Source organism: Danio rerio, chromosome 18, assembly GCF_052040795.2.
Source record: "Danio rerio strain M-AB ecotype USA chromosome 18, GRCz13ab, whole genome shotgun sequence".
NCBI lineage: Eukaryota > Metazoa > Chordata > Actinopteri > Cypriniformes > Danionidae > Danio > Danio rerio.
The window spans coordinates 14332587-14351757 of NC_141038.1; the positions used below are offsets into that span (position 1 = coordinate 14332587).

The following is a 19171-nucleotide window of genomic DNA, read 5'->3' on the forward strand; positions in this document are numbered from 1 at the left end:
CTATCTAACAGCCGGTGCCGATCTGCTAGTCAAGCCCTTTGAATAACCCTTGTTAGAGACCAAACTTTTACCTCCTACATTCCAGCCTTGTAATTTGCTGTTGTGGTCATCTCATATGACTCGCATGCATGGCAGCACATAATCTGTTTGGGAGTTGTCCCCCTTCTGCGGCCTGCGCTGAAGAGACCGCCACGTCGTCCAGGCCCCGGGGCCGCAGACATCAAATGAAAGGCAGGAGGCCGTGATTAAAGCTCGGGCTTGAGGAGCTTCTCAGAACAGAACCACAGCCTAGAAGCAGAGGTCCCGTATGGCTGGACCTACATCGTAAATCTGACAAGCGAGTACAGGCACACAAACAATCCCGTACCACAGAGCTAACTGCACACAGGTACAATATAAAAGTCTTTAAAGTTCTATCCACAAAGCAAAGAAGCAGACAAGATGCATTTCATAACCAAGTGGCAACCTCCCACTCTCCCTCGCGAAGCTAATATGGAAATAACTTAAATTGCAATTCATCAAAATTTCGCTGGTCCTGGCTCCATATAGAGCAAATTTCTATTGAGCCCAATGTTAAAATGGCTAACTTTACAGCAGAAAAAAGGTGCTTACAGCCTGGTGCAAAGAATGATTTTGGTTCATACAGCTAATATTACTCTTCTCGAAAACTGCGAGGGTGTGTATTTTTTTTATACCTCATCCGTTTTGTTTATTTAAGTTATATTAAGTCTGCATAATTAAGGGCGGGGCCACTTGAGTGACAGCTAGGTCTCAATGGTCGCAATCACTTCGCCCCAGCTGATTCCGGCTACGTAGCTGCTGAACTCGGCATATAAATCGTATTTATGCTTTGTTTATGTGGCTTTACACAGTCAGTTGCCTTTTGGATAATTCTTACAATTATCAGATAATATGGCATGCTGTGTGCACTTAATTGTGCTCACAAACCATTCCTCTGCCCTCCAATTCCCAGGTGAGTGAAATGATATACTTCTTTACCATATTTATAAATGTATTTGTTTTTTTTTAAGGTAATTTATCACTTATAATTTTCTTTAGGCCTGTCATGCTCTCCAAAATCAGATAAATTGATTAGCTGCAGATTACAGAACAGTCATCTGAAACATCATACAGTTTTATGCCTGGATTTCATAAAAAGCCTTGCATTTACTAAGTATTTGGAAGTAATTTTCTGTTTCCTACTTTAGAAAAATGTTGTAAGAACAAAGTTTAGTGGCTTAATGTGTTACAACAATCTAAACATTTTATTGATACAACCAAGCACAAGTGGTCAGAACACAAACAAGTCACAGGTAATGAAGTAGTAAGCGTTTCTCCCAAAAAAAAAGCCGTCTAAGCAAAATGCTAGCAGGTGTCACTAGCTTTGGTCAAGCTCCGCCTCTTTGCCCTTATTTGGTTACCCCTGGTTGGAGCGATGACACGAGAACAAAATGGCGCCGGTTAGCCACGCCTACTTGCAGCTTTATTCGCGTTCTTCTGAAACCTATGGGTGACATCACGGATACTACTTCCATATCTTTTACAGTCCATGTTCAAAACGCATACATCTCTAAATGTTCACAATGTTTTTATACAAAGGCAGCACAAATGCAGCATACACTCAAAAAAAAGATGTTTGCTTTTTGTTCAAACTACTTATTTAAAATAACTTAACAAGTTTAAGTGGATTGACCATAAAACAGTTAAAAACAAGGAATGACATCCCGCCCTACTCATAATTCTCTTTTCATACAGCTGAAGGCTATATGCCTATTACAAATTCTTAAAAAACTATGATATAGCCTGGTTTGGATCACATTGCTTTCTCACAACAATCGATCAGCTCCAGAGTTCGTTTTAATCGAGTCGAGACTACCTCTTTCAGGCGATCTCAGACCGATTGTTTTGTCGCAGATTTAAGTAAAATTGCTGGATTCACATATGCCAAACAAACCGCACAAACTGGGGAAACGCGTTAGGTTCCAAAACAAAAGCCTAGGTGTGAAAGCACCCTAAAATAATGTGTTGCATAATATTTAACATCCCAGTAAAAAATATTTCTGTAATTTCTGCAAATATTGAATAAAAAAACCCCAGAAAAAAATGAAAGTTAATTGACTAGGGAATATTTTGTCATTCTGTTTAAGCAGATCTTTTTTCCTGTAATGAGCATTGCTTTTTTTTTATTTGAACGCACATCAACATGGTTTCAGGTAGTTTTTAGGAACTCTTATATTTTTCTGACACTTGCTGGGAAGGGCATTTGGAGAATAGAGGACTTAATAAAAACATTTCTGACCTTTTTCATAAGACGTGTGGAGTCTTCACTGATCTGCATGAATCTCATGATGACATTATTCAGATAAATGTCACTCAGGGTTGCGTGGTCTTTGCTCTCTCGTCGGACCTGGTTCAGCAACAGGTACCAGCAGTTCACCGGGGACAGCAGATTCTGGTCTTTCCTGTGAGTGAGAGAGAAACACAACCATCAAACATAAAGGAAAGTCTCCTGTCAGGACCATCTGTGCACTTTACTCATGAACTGGACTGATCCATCTTCCCAGCACCATCAGGATGCCTTAAGAGCTGTTCACGTGAATCACACACACACACACACACATTAAAATGCCTCTCATCTCTTCCCTTGATGATACATGGCCTATTTAAGTATTCACGATCTGTGGATATTTTTTATCGTGCTAGCAGAACCGTGAGCTGGATCTAAAAAGTAATGTGGAACATCAGGGCTTTTGGGACATATAAGAGATTTAGAAGGCTTCTAGGTCAAAACTATCCAGAAAACATACAGTACCTGCAGAATTAGAAACACTGTATTCTAATAATACATGTAATGATTATTTATGTACTCATTTCCTTATTAATATCAACTCAAACATAAGTGCACACGCATACTTCATGAATTAAAGTGAAAATAAATTCTTCTGATTGCATTTTTTAGGCCCCATTCCTTTAAATAGCACTTTATTTAACCTCTTAAGGCCCAAGGTGTTTTTTTACATGCATTTTTTTATTTCTCTTTGCTATTTGGGCTTATTGGAACCTTATTAGAATAAAACCTTAGTATCTTCTTTTGATATGATGTACTTTAGAGAAAAATGATTTCCATATATGTGGACTTGTAGTCCAAATTTACATAAAACACTTTCCTGACTGTTTTTTTAATGCATATTCAACTTTTTTTAAACATGTTTTGACTATCAGAGAGTAAAAACAAATTGTTTTCCCATTTTGGACAGTTAAAAATAGTGTTTGGGACATTTCATATATCAAAACAGTTGCAGGATGACGCTATATGTCTGTAACAAAATATAAAGCATTCAAAGTATTTTAAATAGAAAACTTAAGAGCTAAAATGTGCTGTCCACGTATGTGACCACTAAGCCCTAAGAAGTTAAATATACTGAAACAAAAACAAGGTAAGTGGCTGAAAACAATTGATATCGGCTGAATTTAAACAAACAAATTACATTTACTAATGTTCAACTTGCAAAAAAAATGTGTAAATCTGCCTGTTATTTAAAATGAAAAGAAAATCAGACCCTTTATGTCACTTATGTAACAACTCCACACAAGGTACCTATATGCATATATTGTTGAACGTCCCCAAATTGCATTATTCAGATCCAAGTTACGAGACTTACCATCAAATCTAATGAAAACTCAGATCCAATGTATCCCATTATTTTTTCTCCTGCTGGACGACTAATTACTCTCCTTATCCATTACCAAAAGAAGGATTCTGTCAGTTGTTCTGACTGCTGCGAAAAACCAAACGATACTGAAAATATGGCTGGATCCATTTACTCATGTGGATCTTTTTTTGGAAACTCTACCTACTGGACATTATTAGTTTGGAATACACTATAGCCAAAATAAATAGTGCCAGTAAGAAAGCTGTATAATTTTGGTCAAATATGAGACTGTATCAGATATATTTCAATCCTTATTTGTAAATTTTGTAAATTTATTTATTTATTTATTTTATTTAGCCAGGAGATCACATTGAGACAGTACTGTCTCTTCTTCCAGTGAGACCTGGTCAAGATGGCAGGCAGCACATAAAGTTTTATATAAAAATCACAAACAATACCACAAAATTACAAAATCACCATTCTTAAAAACATCAGCTCATAAAAAACAATTACAGGTGTCCTTTAAGATGTTTAAAAGTACTCAGAGTCGGAAGAGTGTCAAGATTGAGCTGATTTTGCAGGTCATTCCAAGCCCTGGGAGCGTAAACGGAAAAAGCATGTTTGCCAAGTTCTGATAGTACCCTTGGAACTATAAGATGAATACATGAACCAGATCTAGTGTGTTGGTTGTTGGTGTGAAATGTTATTAAATTAAAAATATAGGATGGTAATTTACCTAAAAGAGCCTTTAAAATAAATAAGTACAGATGTAATTTTCTCTTTTGATATAAAGATAACCAGTCTAAGGAATTATACAAAATACAGTGATGCGTCCGTGAGTCTGCACCTGTGACAAAGCGTATTGCTGCATGACAAACAGAGTCTAATTTTCTTAGTAGGGTAGCGGCTGCGTGCATATAAAGATGATCATCATAATCCATTATAGACAGTAATGTACTCTCTACTAATTTTTTGCGGGCTTTATAAGGAAAACAATTTCTTGACATCAAATCAAATAAATCATTCAATAAATCATCAGACCAACAGAATTTAAAGAGCAAATGTTTAAAACCACTTTATTATAGCCAGTTTATGTATTGTAAAAGCTATTATAAACAAGTATGTTAACTAAGCACATTTTTAAAACGATTTTCTGCTAAAAATATTTAGAATTTTTATGCGTTAGTAGAGTCAAAATCTTATTCAACACCATTACCATGCTACAATCAGTACATTTAAAAGAACGTTAAGCATTTTTAGTGAGCAACTGTGATGACCCCAGGATTCCAGTTTGGATGTGGCAGATCCTGATTGGGTGCCTGCTTGCTCACCAATTGGTTTAAATCATATAAATAAGAGTGACGTGGTGGCTTCTGGAGGACGGTGTGACTATTTGGACGTCCTCATGTCGAGACTTTCTCTTTCATTGATTTTGTTTGGCAATGTTTAAATATGTAGTCAAAGTTAGTTATCTTCTTTACTTATCCCTAGACATTTGTTTGTTCCTTGATTTGTTGTTCTATTAGTTTTATGTATAATAAATAAGTTGCATAAAGATCTTTTTGTTAAGCTCTTTTATGTTGCGACTCAACGAGGGGGTCATAACACAATCAACTTTTAATTTATCCAAATTAAAAGTTTAGTCTCTTTTACTTATTCATTCATTCTCCTTCGATTTTGACCCTTATTTATCAGGAGTCACCACAGCAGAATAAACCACCAACTATTCCGCTGAGCTCCCTCTAGCTCATCCGTAGTTCGCACCCATAGTTTGTATATTGGAGCATGAAGTCATTACACATTCATTCATTAATTTTAGTTTGGCCTAGTCCCTTATTTAATAGGGGTCGCCACAGCGGAAGGAACCACCAACTATTCCAGCATATTTTTTTTACGCAGCGGATGCCCTTCCACCCTCAGAAATCATTATACAGTATTACAGTTTTTTTTTTTCAATAGATTGTGAGATGCAGGAACTGGAGTCAGCAGTTTAAATATTTTTCTGTCTCTTTTTTTATGTCAAGATGATATTTCACAATATCATATTTATTTTCTCTAAAGACTGCAATTGCACTTCATAAGCGAAGTAGAATTACCAAGAACAGTGTATATAAGCACAAAATATTGATTTCAGATTGAAATTTCAATCATTTTACATACAAATCGGCTTCAAACTTCTGATAAGATGAATACTGCTGTAATGTTACAGTTTTTTGATTTTCTCTATTTTTAAATCATGAAGGTAAGCATTTTACAAGCTAGAACAAACGTCTAACCTCCTAAATATAAGCAGCAGGAATAGCAATGCTCATATCAAGACTCGTAAAACATTGCATTGGAGGAGGAGGTGATATTGGCAGCTGAAAGACTTTTGGATGTAACGAAATATTTTTCAGCTCCATTTCCCTTCTTAACCCTCCCTGCAAAACAGGCAATCCATTTCATCGCTGTAGGTGAAGGTCTGCAGCCTGATGACATCCACACCCAATAGAGAAAAAAGAAAACAGAGAAAATATGCATCCGCACCATGCAGCTGAGCCGATACATCTAAACTCTTATCCTACAAAAACAGGAAGCAAGCTAAATCCAGATTCAAATATGACAGACATTCCTCGGAGTACCCGACTTGTTTAAAAAATTCAAAGTTGACGGATCAGTCTTCTATGTGAGACTGGATCAAATGGATAATCTAATTGAGCTAAAAGCCTAAAGATGCATGGTCGCAATATGAACACGCCGGGGATTCAGATTGCAGGGGAGAATTATGGGAGCCTGCGTGCTTTCTGTCAGTCTGCAATTACTGTAAATCCTTTCACAAGACTGTTTCATCCTCTTGAGCACGTACTCCACGCTCCTCCTGGCATGAAGTGTGTACTGTATGTCAGGCTGGGCTGTCAGAAAGCTGAAGGTGAACACGTGATCCGGATTCATGAAGTAGCAAAAATAGCTTTTGCTTCTTGAGTGCGTTTTTATAAATAAAAATAAAGGAGCAGTATTGAAGTGCAGGCCTGACGTCGAGTCATCTGGAGGAACTCACAAATACACACATAGAAAATAATGGTGCAAATGGAAACATTTCAGAATAATACAGCTTTGTTTTTGATTATAGCATTAAAATTGTTTGAGGTTAATGCACACAGAATGAATGACGCAGAAAAAAGAATGTATGTACATATGTAAATATGAATAGATTAAAAATAAATAATAATGAACAAATAGTATAATGAATGAAAAAATAGTAATGAATAAATACTGACTATACTCATGTATCTGTTACTTTATTATGTGCATGTGTGTTTGTGTGTTTGTGTGTTTGTGTGTGTGTATATATATATATATATATATATATATATATATATATATATGAATTATGACATTTTGCTGCAAAGGCTGAAGGCTGATTTATACTTCTGCAACAAGCGCACACGTATGTGCTGGCGCAGCCTTTTCGGGGTCGCATAGCCCTCGCTGTGGCCGTCGCCGATGCTGACGCACACCTCTTAAAAATGCAACTACACGTCGCAATGTCGTGTAGCACAGCTCTGTGATTGGACGGCTTGTTAACGCTTTCAAAAGTGGGCGCGACCAAGAGCTGCACGAACCCATTGGAGCGAGTGTTTACAGGTTTCGAGTCCTGTGAAGGAACTCCATGTGGAAAGTTTTGTTTTGTGTTTACCTTATAACTAAAGTTATAAATGAACTTGGGAAAGCTATTGGGCTCTGTTTTGACGGTCCATGTAACATCTATCTAACATTTTAAAGACTGTTAATTTAGAAGGGTGCACATGTTTTAACAATTTATATGGTTTATAATATTTTTGTGTGTCCATGATATGTTTTTTTTTTTTTTTTTTTGCAACTCTGTCATATGCTGCCTGTCTTGACCAGGACTCCCTGAAATAATAGATGTTGTATTTCAAAGAGGGATGGATGGATGGATGGATGGATGGATGGATGGATGGATGGATGGATGGATGGATGGATGGATGGATGGATGGATGGATGGATGGATGGATGGATGGATGGATGGATGGATGGATGGATGGATGGATGGATGGATGGATGGATGGATGGATGGATGGATGGATGGATGGATGGATGGATGGATGGATGGATGGATGGATGGATGGATGGATGGATGGATGGATGGATGGATGGATGGATGGATGGATGGATGGATGGATGGATGGATGGATGGATGGATGGATGGATGGATGGATGGATGGATGGATGGATGGATGGATGGATGGATGGATGGATGGATAGATAGATAGATAGATAGATAGATAGATAGATAGATAGATAGATAGATAGATAGATAGATAGATAGATAGATAGATAGATAGATAGATAGATAGATAGATAGATAGATATACGGACAGACAGATAGATAGATAGATAGATAGATAGATAGATAGATAGATAGATAGATAGATAGATAGATAGATAGATAGATAGATAGATAGATAGATAGATAGATAGATAGATAGATAGATAGATAGATAGATAGATAGATAGATAGATAGATAGATAGATAGATAGATAGATAGATAGATAGATAGGTGGTTAAACATTATATGTGCATAAATTAAATTTAAAAATATACAAAACCTAAAATAACATAAAATTAATTGCTTGAATACAGAATATGTGCAAATATCCTGACATATATGTAGAATTTACATGCGCAATTCATGAATCAGTCATTTCAAATTATTCCTAAAATAATAATTTAACCATTTTATATATATTTCAGCAAATTTGATCACATATACAAGAACAAAATATTACAAAGGTAAAATATCACAAATAAAAAGGTATTAAATATTAAATTCAGCCAATTAAATACAAAACTATAATTTGGTTTTAATATCTATTGAAAAAAAACTAAATATTTTATTTATTTATTTGTGCATACATTACACATCAAATAGAAATACACATAGCTATTTCCTAATAAAAAAAAAGATTGTATATCAAGTTGTAAAATATATAAGCAACATCTGAAATATCATGAAAGAAAGCAACTGTCCTCAAGGTCAGCTCAAGCACAAACTGCTCCGTCGCAGAAATACATTGGAGTCGCAGAGTTTATTAGCTCACAGCCATGGTGAGCAGAACAGGGGTGATGATAACTAGAGAGGAAGTTGTCACACTGGGTAATCGAAAGGCATGATGAGCTCATTTGGAAAAGCACATGACTAATCAGAACTGATACAAACACAGCCAGAAGAGCAGAGATTCAGCTGCACATCACCAGCGGCAGGAAATCAGTAGTACCTCGTAAAATACATGGACAAGTATATCACAACCTTATTAGGAGAATTTAGCAATAGGGATATTTGAGATTTAAAAACACGAAAAAAAAATCTCAATCTTTTGACTGGTAGTGTATGTACATCCACTGAGAGACAAAGATATTCGTGTAGTTTTGTCATGATTAAAGGTCAATTATGATAAATGTTTTGATAAACATTTGATAAACTTGCATTATCATGATTTTGATAAGTCACTGTTAATCCCGTAACACTACAGTCCATTTATTCCTTTATTTGCTTTGAGTCCATTTATTAATCTGGGGTCGCCACAGCGGAATGAACCGCCAACTTATCCAGAGTATCTTTTTATTCAGCGGATGCCCTTCCAGCCGCAAAACACTACAATTAATAAATATAGATTTATATTTAAAGTTATCATATATTGTATACCTTTCATTTGAAGTGCGTGCTGCATACTATTGAGGATGCTGTACTGAAGCTTACATTCACACAATTGAATCGCAATATCAGTTTTAAAAATCACAATTAGATATCAAATCGCACAACCCTTCTTGCCTTTTAAGAAGCAGCTTTAAGGTGCAAAAAGTCTTATACTGGTATATTGCAAACGATAGGATATCGCTCATGCCCACCGCTCAGACAAGATTAAATAACAATCTAAGAGCACAGAGCAGCCAGCTCTCCACCACACTCCACTGCACAGATCACATCCCAAATCACACACAGAGCAGAATCTGATCAGAAACTTCGAAATGAGTCCAGTGGAGAAAAGAGTCAGTGAAGAAAGCTGATGGAAATCAAGAAGTAACATTATCAATATCATTTCAATGGAACACAATGCAAAATTTGAAATAACTCCAAAGAGTGCATGACTAAACAAGCCAAGTTATCTGTTCAAAGATACTCACTGCAGAATAATAATCAGTATTGAAACAAATCTCAAAAAATATTGAAAAAATTATAGCTTTTTTTCCTTTTTTTTTTTTTGTAGAATTGCAAACCACTTCATGGCAATAATTCAACAGCAGTTAAACCTAAATTGATATATAATGTGAATATATATATTTACATTACAATTCTGGGGTCACAATCTGATTCCAAAACGATTTGTAACCTGCAATTTCTTCTGCTGTACATTTTCATCTTTACAACATCTTTACATTTTCTATGCATTTGCATCTGTAATCTGCTCATTTGTATGACTTTTATCAATGCTTTTTTCTGTTTAAAGCTTGTCCCTGTGGAGGCCTAATTTAAAAAAGCAAAATAGATTCTGAACATTTTAGAATTGATTCAGAACTGACTGACAAAAGATTCAGATTTTTCTCAACACAAACAAATCTGTAGAAAAGAATTCTGGCCCAGATTTGGCATAAAGATGGCACAGCAGGCATTCGTCCGGCACTGGCATGTAGCATGTGGGCCAAACATGGCCCAGGTTTTACAGGCGGCACTCAAGACTTGGCCCAGATCTCAAATGTAGTTTTTGGCCCAGATTTTTACATGTATATGTGGGCCACATAAGTTTGGCCTATCTCGACCCACTTTTAAAATACATTTAAATTATTTTTGAGCAAAGAAAAAATTCTATCAATCAGGTCACATCAAGAAAAAGCACAGCCATAAAGCGAAATGCTTCATTCAATTCAATTCAATTCAGCTTTATTTGTATAGCGCTTTTACAATGTAGATTGTGTCAAAGCAGCTTCACATAAATTATGTGGTTCATGGGTTTATAAAAAAAATTGCAGTCATGACACCAACATACCTGGCCTAGTTCAGGCCCAGTTATGTGTTAATTACTTGGCTGAGACTTGGCCCAGATATGGTCCATGTTTGCCGCTTGTATGGAAGCCAGACTTGGTCCAGTCATGTACCGTAATTCACTGCGGCATGTGGGCCAACCAAATGCTGATGTTGTGGGCCAGATAAATTTTGCTATGGGGGGAAATAATGCTGTAAAAAATATAGCTTTATTTCCCTTTTTTGATAATATGGCAAACTATGGTAATACTTCAACAGCAGTGAAACATAATTTGTGTTCAGTGCAAGAAATAAATTCATGAAGTTTAGAACCACTTGAGTGTAAGTAAACGGTGAGAAACTTTTAATTTGTGGGTGAACTATCCCTTAAGCCTTCTAACATCATAAAATCCAAATAGATCATCACCAGTTGGCATAAATACACCACGACTACAAGCAATGCAGCGACTGCACCAACACTGTAGCCAGAAGAAGTTCACTGAGTGCTGCTGTAAACATCCTGCAGATCGCAAACATTATATTGACAGCTCATCGATTCTGAAGTGCAAGCGCAAACCAGAGCGCTTCATTGACAGCCTACAACAAGGTCATCAGATGAATGTGCATGATGGCAAAATCACGCAGAGAGCTGAAACTAAGCTTACTGGGGGAAAGAAATGTGCCGATATTTAATAACACAATATTTTGTGATGATGAACATGCATGATATAGCAATCTTCCCCACTTCAAAATACAGTCAATAATTACTTATTTTTAAAAACATTTAGAGTGCTTTTTAAAGGGGTGGTCCACTATGATATCATATTTTAAACTTTAGTTGATGTGTAATGTAGCTGTGTGAACATAAACAACATCTCTGAATGTAAGACGCTCAAAGTTCAATGCAAAGAGAGACATTGGCCTTTATAGAGTTAGCTTAGCAAAGCCTACAGCGAACAAAGTTTAGGGACTACAAAAAAATACATCCGGGTTAATGATGTCAGAAACCCTTTAGGATACGAGCATATACTCTGTGCAGCGAAGGAGCATTTGCAGATATGCTGTAATGTTATAGCAGAGATGATTCCTGGTGACATGGAGCTGATCTGTGAATCACATTAGCACATGTTAGGTGACGAGAGCCTCTTGAGAGCGGGCTTTCGGAGGAACTAGGAAATATGACAGTCGTTTTCATGTTAGCTGAGTAGCAGTATATCATTAAAGTAAAACATATGGATGAACACTCACCAACTCAACCAAGCCTTAAAAATACACTCTGGACCACTCCTTTAAGATTATTCAGATTGTTGATTTGGCGGTGGTTGTTCAAAATGATTATAAACTTAATAGCCGTATATTTTCGAACATAAACATTTTCACGTTATTCTGGCCAACGACATACACAAGGTATTGATTTAAAATGCTGTGACTATTTATAGGCCTTTAGTTTGTAACTGGAAAATAAGGCTACAGTTGATAACATTAGTTGACGTTAAGTCATGATAAAACTATGTTTTTATTAATCTTAAGTGATGTTAATTTCACAGTTGATGCTTAATAACTCATTCAAATAAGTAATACAATTGTTTTTTAACTAACATGAACAGTTATACTGCAATAAATGTGGCTCAGTGCTGATTATAGCGCATTAACTAATTGTGTAACTAATGGTTACTTTTGAAAACATTTGTTTGCTCTGAAGATTTATATACAATAAAGCAATACACAATTTACATATTTTTATACACATGTAAAGTAACCTTTTTTTGTAGCTTTAGGCCCACACAGATTTTTAGCCAAATTGAGTCTATTTATTTACCTGTGTAAATGTGTGTAATTTAAATTTAATGAATTTTTAAATTAATTTCAGTAATATTTTAACATTTTAACTCCATTAATTTATTGAACACGATTATTTTATTTATTTATTTTATTTCATTGCCCTCATAGTTCACTGACAAATTTTGTACAGTAAATGTGCTCATTTATTACAAGTGAGAGATTTCTAAATTAAGAGTTCATTGCTTAATTGTAAAATAATACACACACTATCTATTATCTCTGATTATTCACTGAAATTAAAAACACATATTGCCTAAAACGAATTTCTTATAAAAAAAATTCCAACTGGAGCTCCTTCACAGGACTCTACACTTGTAAACACTCTCTCCAATGGACTCGCGGCTCTCCATGTAACCCATGCATGTCACCACTACCAAACCGACCAATCACAGAGCTTGCGCTATGCATCATTGTAATGTGTGGTTCCATTTTTTGAGAGGTGTGTGGGTATGAGACCATGTGAAAGCTACGTCAGACCATAAGCATGTACTTGATGCAGAAGTAATCAGCCTAAGTGGGATCACATGACTCCACACACAGTAGGGAAAGTAATTGAAAAAAAATGGACCTGAAAAAATTTGATCGATTACAGTTTCTGAATGTCAATTTTCAATTAATCGCCCAGCCCTACTGAAAAACTTTTTTTATTTAATGTATTATGTTTTTAGTTATGATAGTCCCAAAATCATTCCACATTAATTTGCAGATTGTTTACAAAGAAATAGCAAAAATTGTCTGCAGATTCTGTCTGGCTCTACTTTATGATAATATTGTGATTATACCATATATTGTGATAAAGGCTTTTAATTAAATAGACAATTAGCAATTAAACAAACAAGAAACTGTGATTCCGCAATGGTTCAAACTTACAGTAACCCCAAATAAATACTTTTTACCTCAGTTTTCTCAGGAAGATGTGGCTCTGTTGTAAGTATATGCATTTGCTAAATGACAAATAATCAAAGGGAATCTGGTCTGTGAGAAGCGGCAGCTGGATGATGGTGATAATTCAATCATTTCAATCCAGTTCCCCTCCCTTGAAAAACTATATGAGATGCCTCTTAACTCAAAACGTGCATTAAACCAAACAGCAGTTGACAGTGTCATCTGGGAGAAGTTTAACCACAGTTTAACCTCCTGTAGTAGGAGGAGAGTATTTAAGAGAAACTGTATTTACTGGATCACTATTGTATTGTTTATTATGTATCGTTGGATATGTACTGAGTATGTAAATTTTTAACTAAAATAAGCCATTCTGGTGTGAAGATACAGTACATCATAGTATCATCAATCAATTATTTTAATATGCAAAATTGTCACTCAATCTTAGAGTTGTCCATTTACTTGAATTTGACATGGTTATCAAAACAGTGCGTTTCAAAAAGAGAGGTTCTTTTTAATTTTGAATGATGTCTTTAATGTAATATATTGCTAACGTTAGATTTGGGCCTTTAAAAAAAACAGTAAATAAATAATAAATAAGTATAAATGCTACATATATTTTATTATTCACTTTAAAATCACTCAAATAATTATTAAACTTATTAGACCTTTCAAAAATTTGGGGTCATCAAGTATCGTTTTCTCTCAAATTAATTGCATTTATTTAATCATAAAACAAAAACTGTGAAATATAATTCAGATGTAAAATAACTTTGGTTATAATACACTGTAAAATGTCAATTATTTCCAAGAAGTAAAATCTGAATTTTGATCAGTGATGGCTCCAGTCTTTAGAAACCCATCTAATATGCAGATTTGCTGCTTTCGAGACCTTTTTATTATGTGCAAATTAATATTTGTAAAAACCATGACTAATCAAAAGGATTTATTTGAACTTTGTAACATTATAAATAGTTTAATGTCACTTTATCAACTGTTCAATGCATCACTGCAGAGTAAAAGTAACCTGCGACATGTCTGCCAATGTGATATTCTCTATAATGTCAAATCCAATTGCTGTAGCACCAAAAATAGGTCCTGTGGTCAGTTCTAGTCATTACTTTCCTCAAACCACAACCTTCTGCATAAGTTATAAATCAAATCTTCACTACATAAAAAAACATCTCTAAAATGGAAACTTTGGGTTAGAAGCTAACCAAATCCATACATACACTGTATAAACACGATAATGTGACCACAGCTACAGTATCTGGTATCATTATCCATCACACTTTGCTAAGAAAGTCACCTGAGATGTTCCAAGAAGATTTATTGTGCCTACAATCCCACAGGTAGAGTAAACTGTGCTTCTTGACAAACAGTCACTTAATCTTTCCTCTCGCTGGTTTTCACTGGATTCTGCTGACTGCATGTATCCGGCCAACTTCAACAAAGCTTTGGCTCAGTAGGCCTCATGTCGACGCCATTGGTCAGACATAGGGCCAGACCAAGTCCGGATGATGGTACAAAATGGGATACAATAGTGGCAGCACTGGTCTGAAGCATTTGACTGGGGCCAAGTGGTTTTGAAAGAGTCCAAGCTTAGCTGAAAGACCTGGTAATATGTCTTTAAATATGAAAAAAAGCTCATTTAAAGGTGATAGTTCACCCAAAACTGGAAATTATTCCATAATTTACTCACCCTTTACTTGTTTCAAATCTGTTTACTTGATTATCTGTTTTACAAAACTTGCTTTCCTCTGTAACCAGTGACTTATACAGTATTCCTGCTATGAAAGCCGAATGTTTTTCAGTTTTCTTCTAAATACAGTAAATTATTTTATGTTAAACAGTCAGGAAAAAAAAAAAAAAAAAAAAAATATATATATATATATATATATATATATATATATATATATATATATATATATATATGAAGGTTTGAGGCCTCTTGAAGGAGGTTAAATAGTGAATAGTAAACTCTTCTATTAATTACAGTTCATTCTGAAGCTAATTCAACCAGCACATCAGAGCTAAGCTAAATCAGCACTTTATATGTTTTTTGATTGATCCACTGCTATGGAACTGACAGTGATGAGCAGTGGCGTAGCGGACGGGCCCGCAGGGAACAACTGTGGTCGGAACCAAAGTTCACAGAACTGTGTTTTCTGAACTCCTCTCAAGCAGTGGGCTACTTCATTCTGATTGCTTGCCGCCGAACTGCGTTATAACCAATGAAGACGCGCCGCTGTTTCTCGCCGCCGGTTCTCGTTAAAAAATGAATGACTTCCGGCTACTTTGATGCTCTCGCCGCTTTCGGTTTGTGATCGCTACTCAGTTTGTGAAGGATTCCCCGCGTTGTCGCTTCACCACGCCTCATTTCCCCGCTCCTCAATTTGTGACATAGATATATACACTAGATATTGCATAGGGACCCTGAGCATGCCTCAATAGCGCCGCCACATTGGTACAGTGCTCCCAGGACAAATGTCATTCAACCGCACTAGACAAGGCAGTATTATTACGTGAAGATGCGGGACTTTAGCGCTGTCTACGAGTGTAGTAACGAGCAAACAAATAAAACAAAGCACAAAGGCAGAACATTTCATAGGTAAGATTAAGTTTTTTACGTTTTTGTATGTTCTGAAATTTGTGCTAACGTTAAACAGATAGTTAGCGTTGTTGATGATAATACAGTCTCTTACTGTATTCATCATAAGGCAAAGCAGCTCCAACTCGCACTAAATACTCGGCTTATGCTAGTTTTGTTGAATAAAATCAGCAAACAATGCAAAAGAAATATGACAACGAGATGCTGCGCTGCTAGAAACTTGTATTATTGTCGGCGAGTGAAAGAGTCGTTCATAACGGAGAGTTATTCACAAACGAATCGCTCCCTCCGTCAGTATGAGAAGTGAAAGCAGGAGAGGAGATGTGTGCACGGATTAGATCAAGTTAACAGGGAGGGTGAATAGTACATTTCTGTACACACAAACACAAGCTTTTTGTCAGGAATGCCCGTGCGATGACTGATCCATCAATGTAGAAAAGTGATGTAAAACTATAATTTTCATAATTTAAAAAAAAAGTTACATACTAACATCCAGGATAACTCCTGTGTATGTGTATATCTCTGGCTAAGGTTTCATAAAATTAAAAAATGTTCAATTGAGAAAAAAGATTTTTACCCACAAAATTGTTTTTTTAACCCCTAGCTGGGTTTTCACAGCTCTGGTTTGAAAAAACTCAGGAAAGTGGGTGAGTCCAGCTTTGTTTAGATGGCAGTGTCGAAAGAGGGAAGGGTTTGCATGAAAAGGGGAGTTTCATTACATGCACACCAGTTGATTTTCACACCGGCAACACAAACACAGACGCTGGGGTGATAGATGGTGGTTCAGAGAGCAGCATTTACAGCGGATCTGAGAGCTGTGTGAAAGTGGAGGATTTTCAGTCCATAATACTGCAATGATTTAACTGTAAACTTAGTAAATAAATAATTTTGTCTAAGGTATGTCCTTAAAAACTGAAAGAGTACTACTAACGATACTAACTAACTTTGCCATATGAATAAACATAAACAAAGAACATGGATCACACACTTTCCAAATCTGTAGAGACAGGACAATCAACACCAACAATCAACACCAATTCATTAAATTATTTATACTTTTTTAAAGACATTTAGTGAAATAAATACTTGAAACTGCTCCTTTTTTTTTTTAAAAGGATACAAGCGGCAAATCTGGATCTCACAATTTCCAGATGCAAAACATTCTCGGGTAAAAAAAATGTTAGCAGACCACTTCGTTAGCAGACCAAAAACTTTTTTGCGGCACATTTATAAGCGCAAAACTGATGACCCATATCTCTATACAATTCTTTTTCTTCGTCCACTTGTTTTAATTACGGTTGGCAACACAATGTCTCTGAACATTGTAACGGGTAAAAAGAGCCTTCAAAGCTATATCATGCATATTTATGAAGTTGCATCTTATTCTCAATAGAGCATGCTGATTGGTTTGAACCAAGTCTTTCTCATGAATTAATGAACAGATGTGCTGACAACTCAATGACGTCCCTTTGTACTGGCCGGTACAGCCATCCAGTCACCACGCTAGAATTTACACAATGATCTCATCACCGTGGCATAGCTTTACAATTTCTATTTAAACCGGAAGAACGAATTTGCTCTGAACAAATCTCTCCCTATTTAGTTAATTATGTGTCCTAATAGTGTTTTTAGCAACATGGGACACATATATGACTGTCAACATCTCAAAAAAATGTGTTTTGGTGTTTCGTGACCCTTTACAAAGACTAATAATCACAATACAGTAAAAACGTGATATCTTTGTCCAAGGTTATCATACCTTTAGAATCTTATACCAGCCCATGCCTATAGCAGTAACATTCACACACATCCGTCAAGCATGAGTTTACAATGAAAAACAATGAACGAACTGCCCCTTATGGTCACAAATGAGCAACTGACATTGCAATTGTAATCTATGCCATGCTTTACTCATTCATCTGTCAACACTTTTGAGAAGTATCAAGTTGGTCGTCTTGTGTTTCAGAGAATGCTAGTGAGTTTTGTCAAGTATCTTATGCAGCTCTCGAAACGACAGGCCACATAAACCACAAGTGCCATGACTGAGACTCTCCATTGCCTTCAGTTGAGCTCACAGCTGCTGGACTCATTTAGGGCTCTTAAACAAGCACTTGGACTATTTACAGAAGTCAAAAACAAACACAGTCAAAATACTGAGTTGTACCAGTGGCTGGTGTTTTTTCTAGCTAGTGACTCTACTGACATAATGAGATATTTTAAGCCTCAATACACTGCAAATCAAGCAGATCAAGCAAATCTGCAGTTAAGTAACCATGGCTAATAAACAAATGGATAATAAATAAAAGAAGCATAATATTATATAACATTAATAATATAAACAATATTATAGACAGGCAAATATTATTAAGAAATATACAAGAATGATGATTATGTACTGTATACATATCTAAAATGATTTGGAAATTCAGTAAATGCATAAAAGAGTCTTTTTTAATAACTTTAACCCATTGAAAATAAAAGATGTTTAACAGTGTCATAATAAATACAAATATAGTTAAAAATCACAATATTCTTTGGTTTGTCGCATGTAGTTTACTGTGTGCTGTGGGTAAAAAGTGTGTTTCAATCAGGCTACCACCACAAGTACATTTCAAACCTATTATTATTATTATTTTTTTTATTATTATTATTATAAATTATATTATAAGAATCCACTTCGAATAAGAAATAAAAAGTCTACCACGCAATGCCCTTTACTAAAACGAAAGATAACCACAATTATGATTGGATATATTGAAAAAGACAACATAATTTGCATTGCACACTTTATAAAATAGTTCATTACAAACACACACACACAGAAATTTAAAAACTTTACAATGCTCAGATTAACAATAATAACACTCTAGGCAACAATAAAGATTGTGTGGGTTCCAGATACAAACCACAAAAAGAGTCGCCAGTAATAAACCTAATTCACTCACTTATATTGCTGGTGGTCCTTGGTGCTCCTTGTCTTGGCCATGAAGCGTTCGGCGAGTTTCTCCAGGTTTCGTGAATACTCCATCTCGATCTCAGACTTCTTGCGGAAAAAATCCTGGAGGTCCTGAAGGAGCTGGACCCTCATGTCGGTCTGCTGCTCTAGACATTTCTGCTGCTCCACCAGTTGAGCTCGAATCTCTGAACAAAAACAACCAAAC

General features: G+C 35.8%; 1 protein-coding gene across 7 annotated transcripts in view; it reads right to left on the reverse strand.

The window, feature by feature from the left end:
• Positions 1-19171, reverse strand: part of srgap1a (SLIT-ROBO Rho GTPase activating protein 1a) — a 197388-nt gene that overhangs the window by 115182 nt on the left and 63035 nt on the right. For all 7 annotated transcript variants that reach the window (XR_015514755.1, XM_087292999.1, XM_087292998.1 and 4 more), the window contains exons 2-3: positions 18956-19151; positions 2300-2462 (exon numbers count right to left, since the gene is read on the reverse strand). Coding sequence is in view for 6 of the 7 variants with exons in the window: in XM_087292999.1 (XP_087149125.1) it covers positions 2300-2462; positions 18956-19151 (359 nt within the window). In the remaining variant the exon portion in view is untranslated. The remainder of the gene's footprint in view (positions 1-2299; positions 2463-18955; positions 19152-19171) is intronic.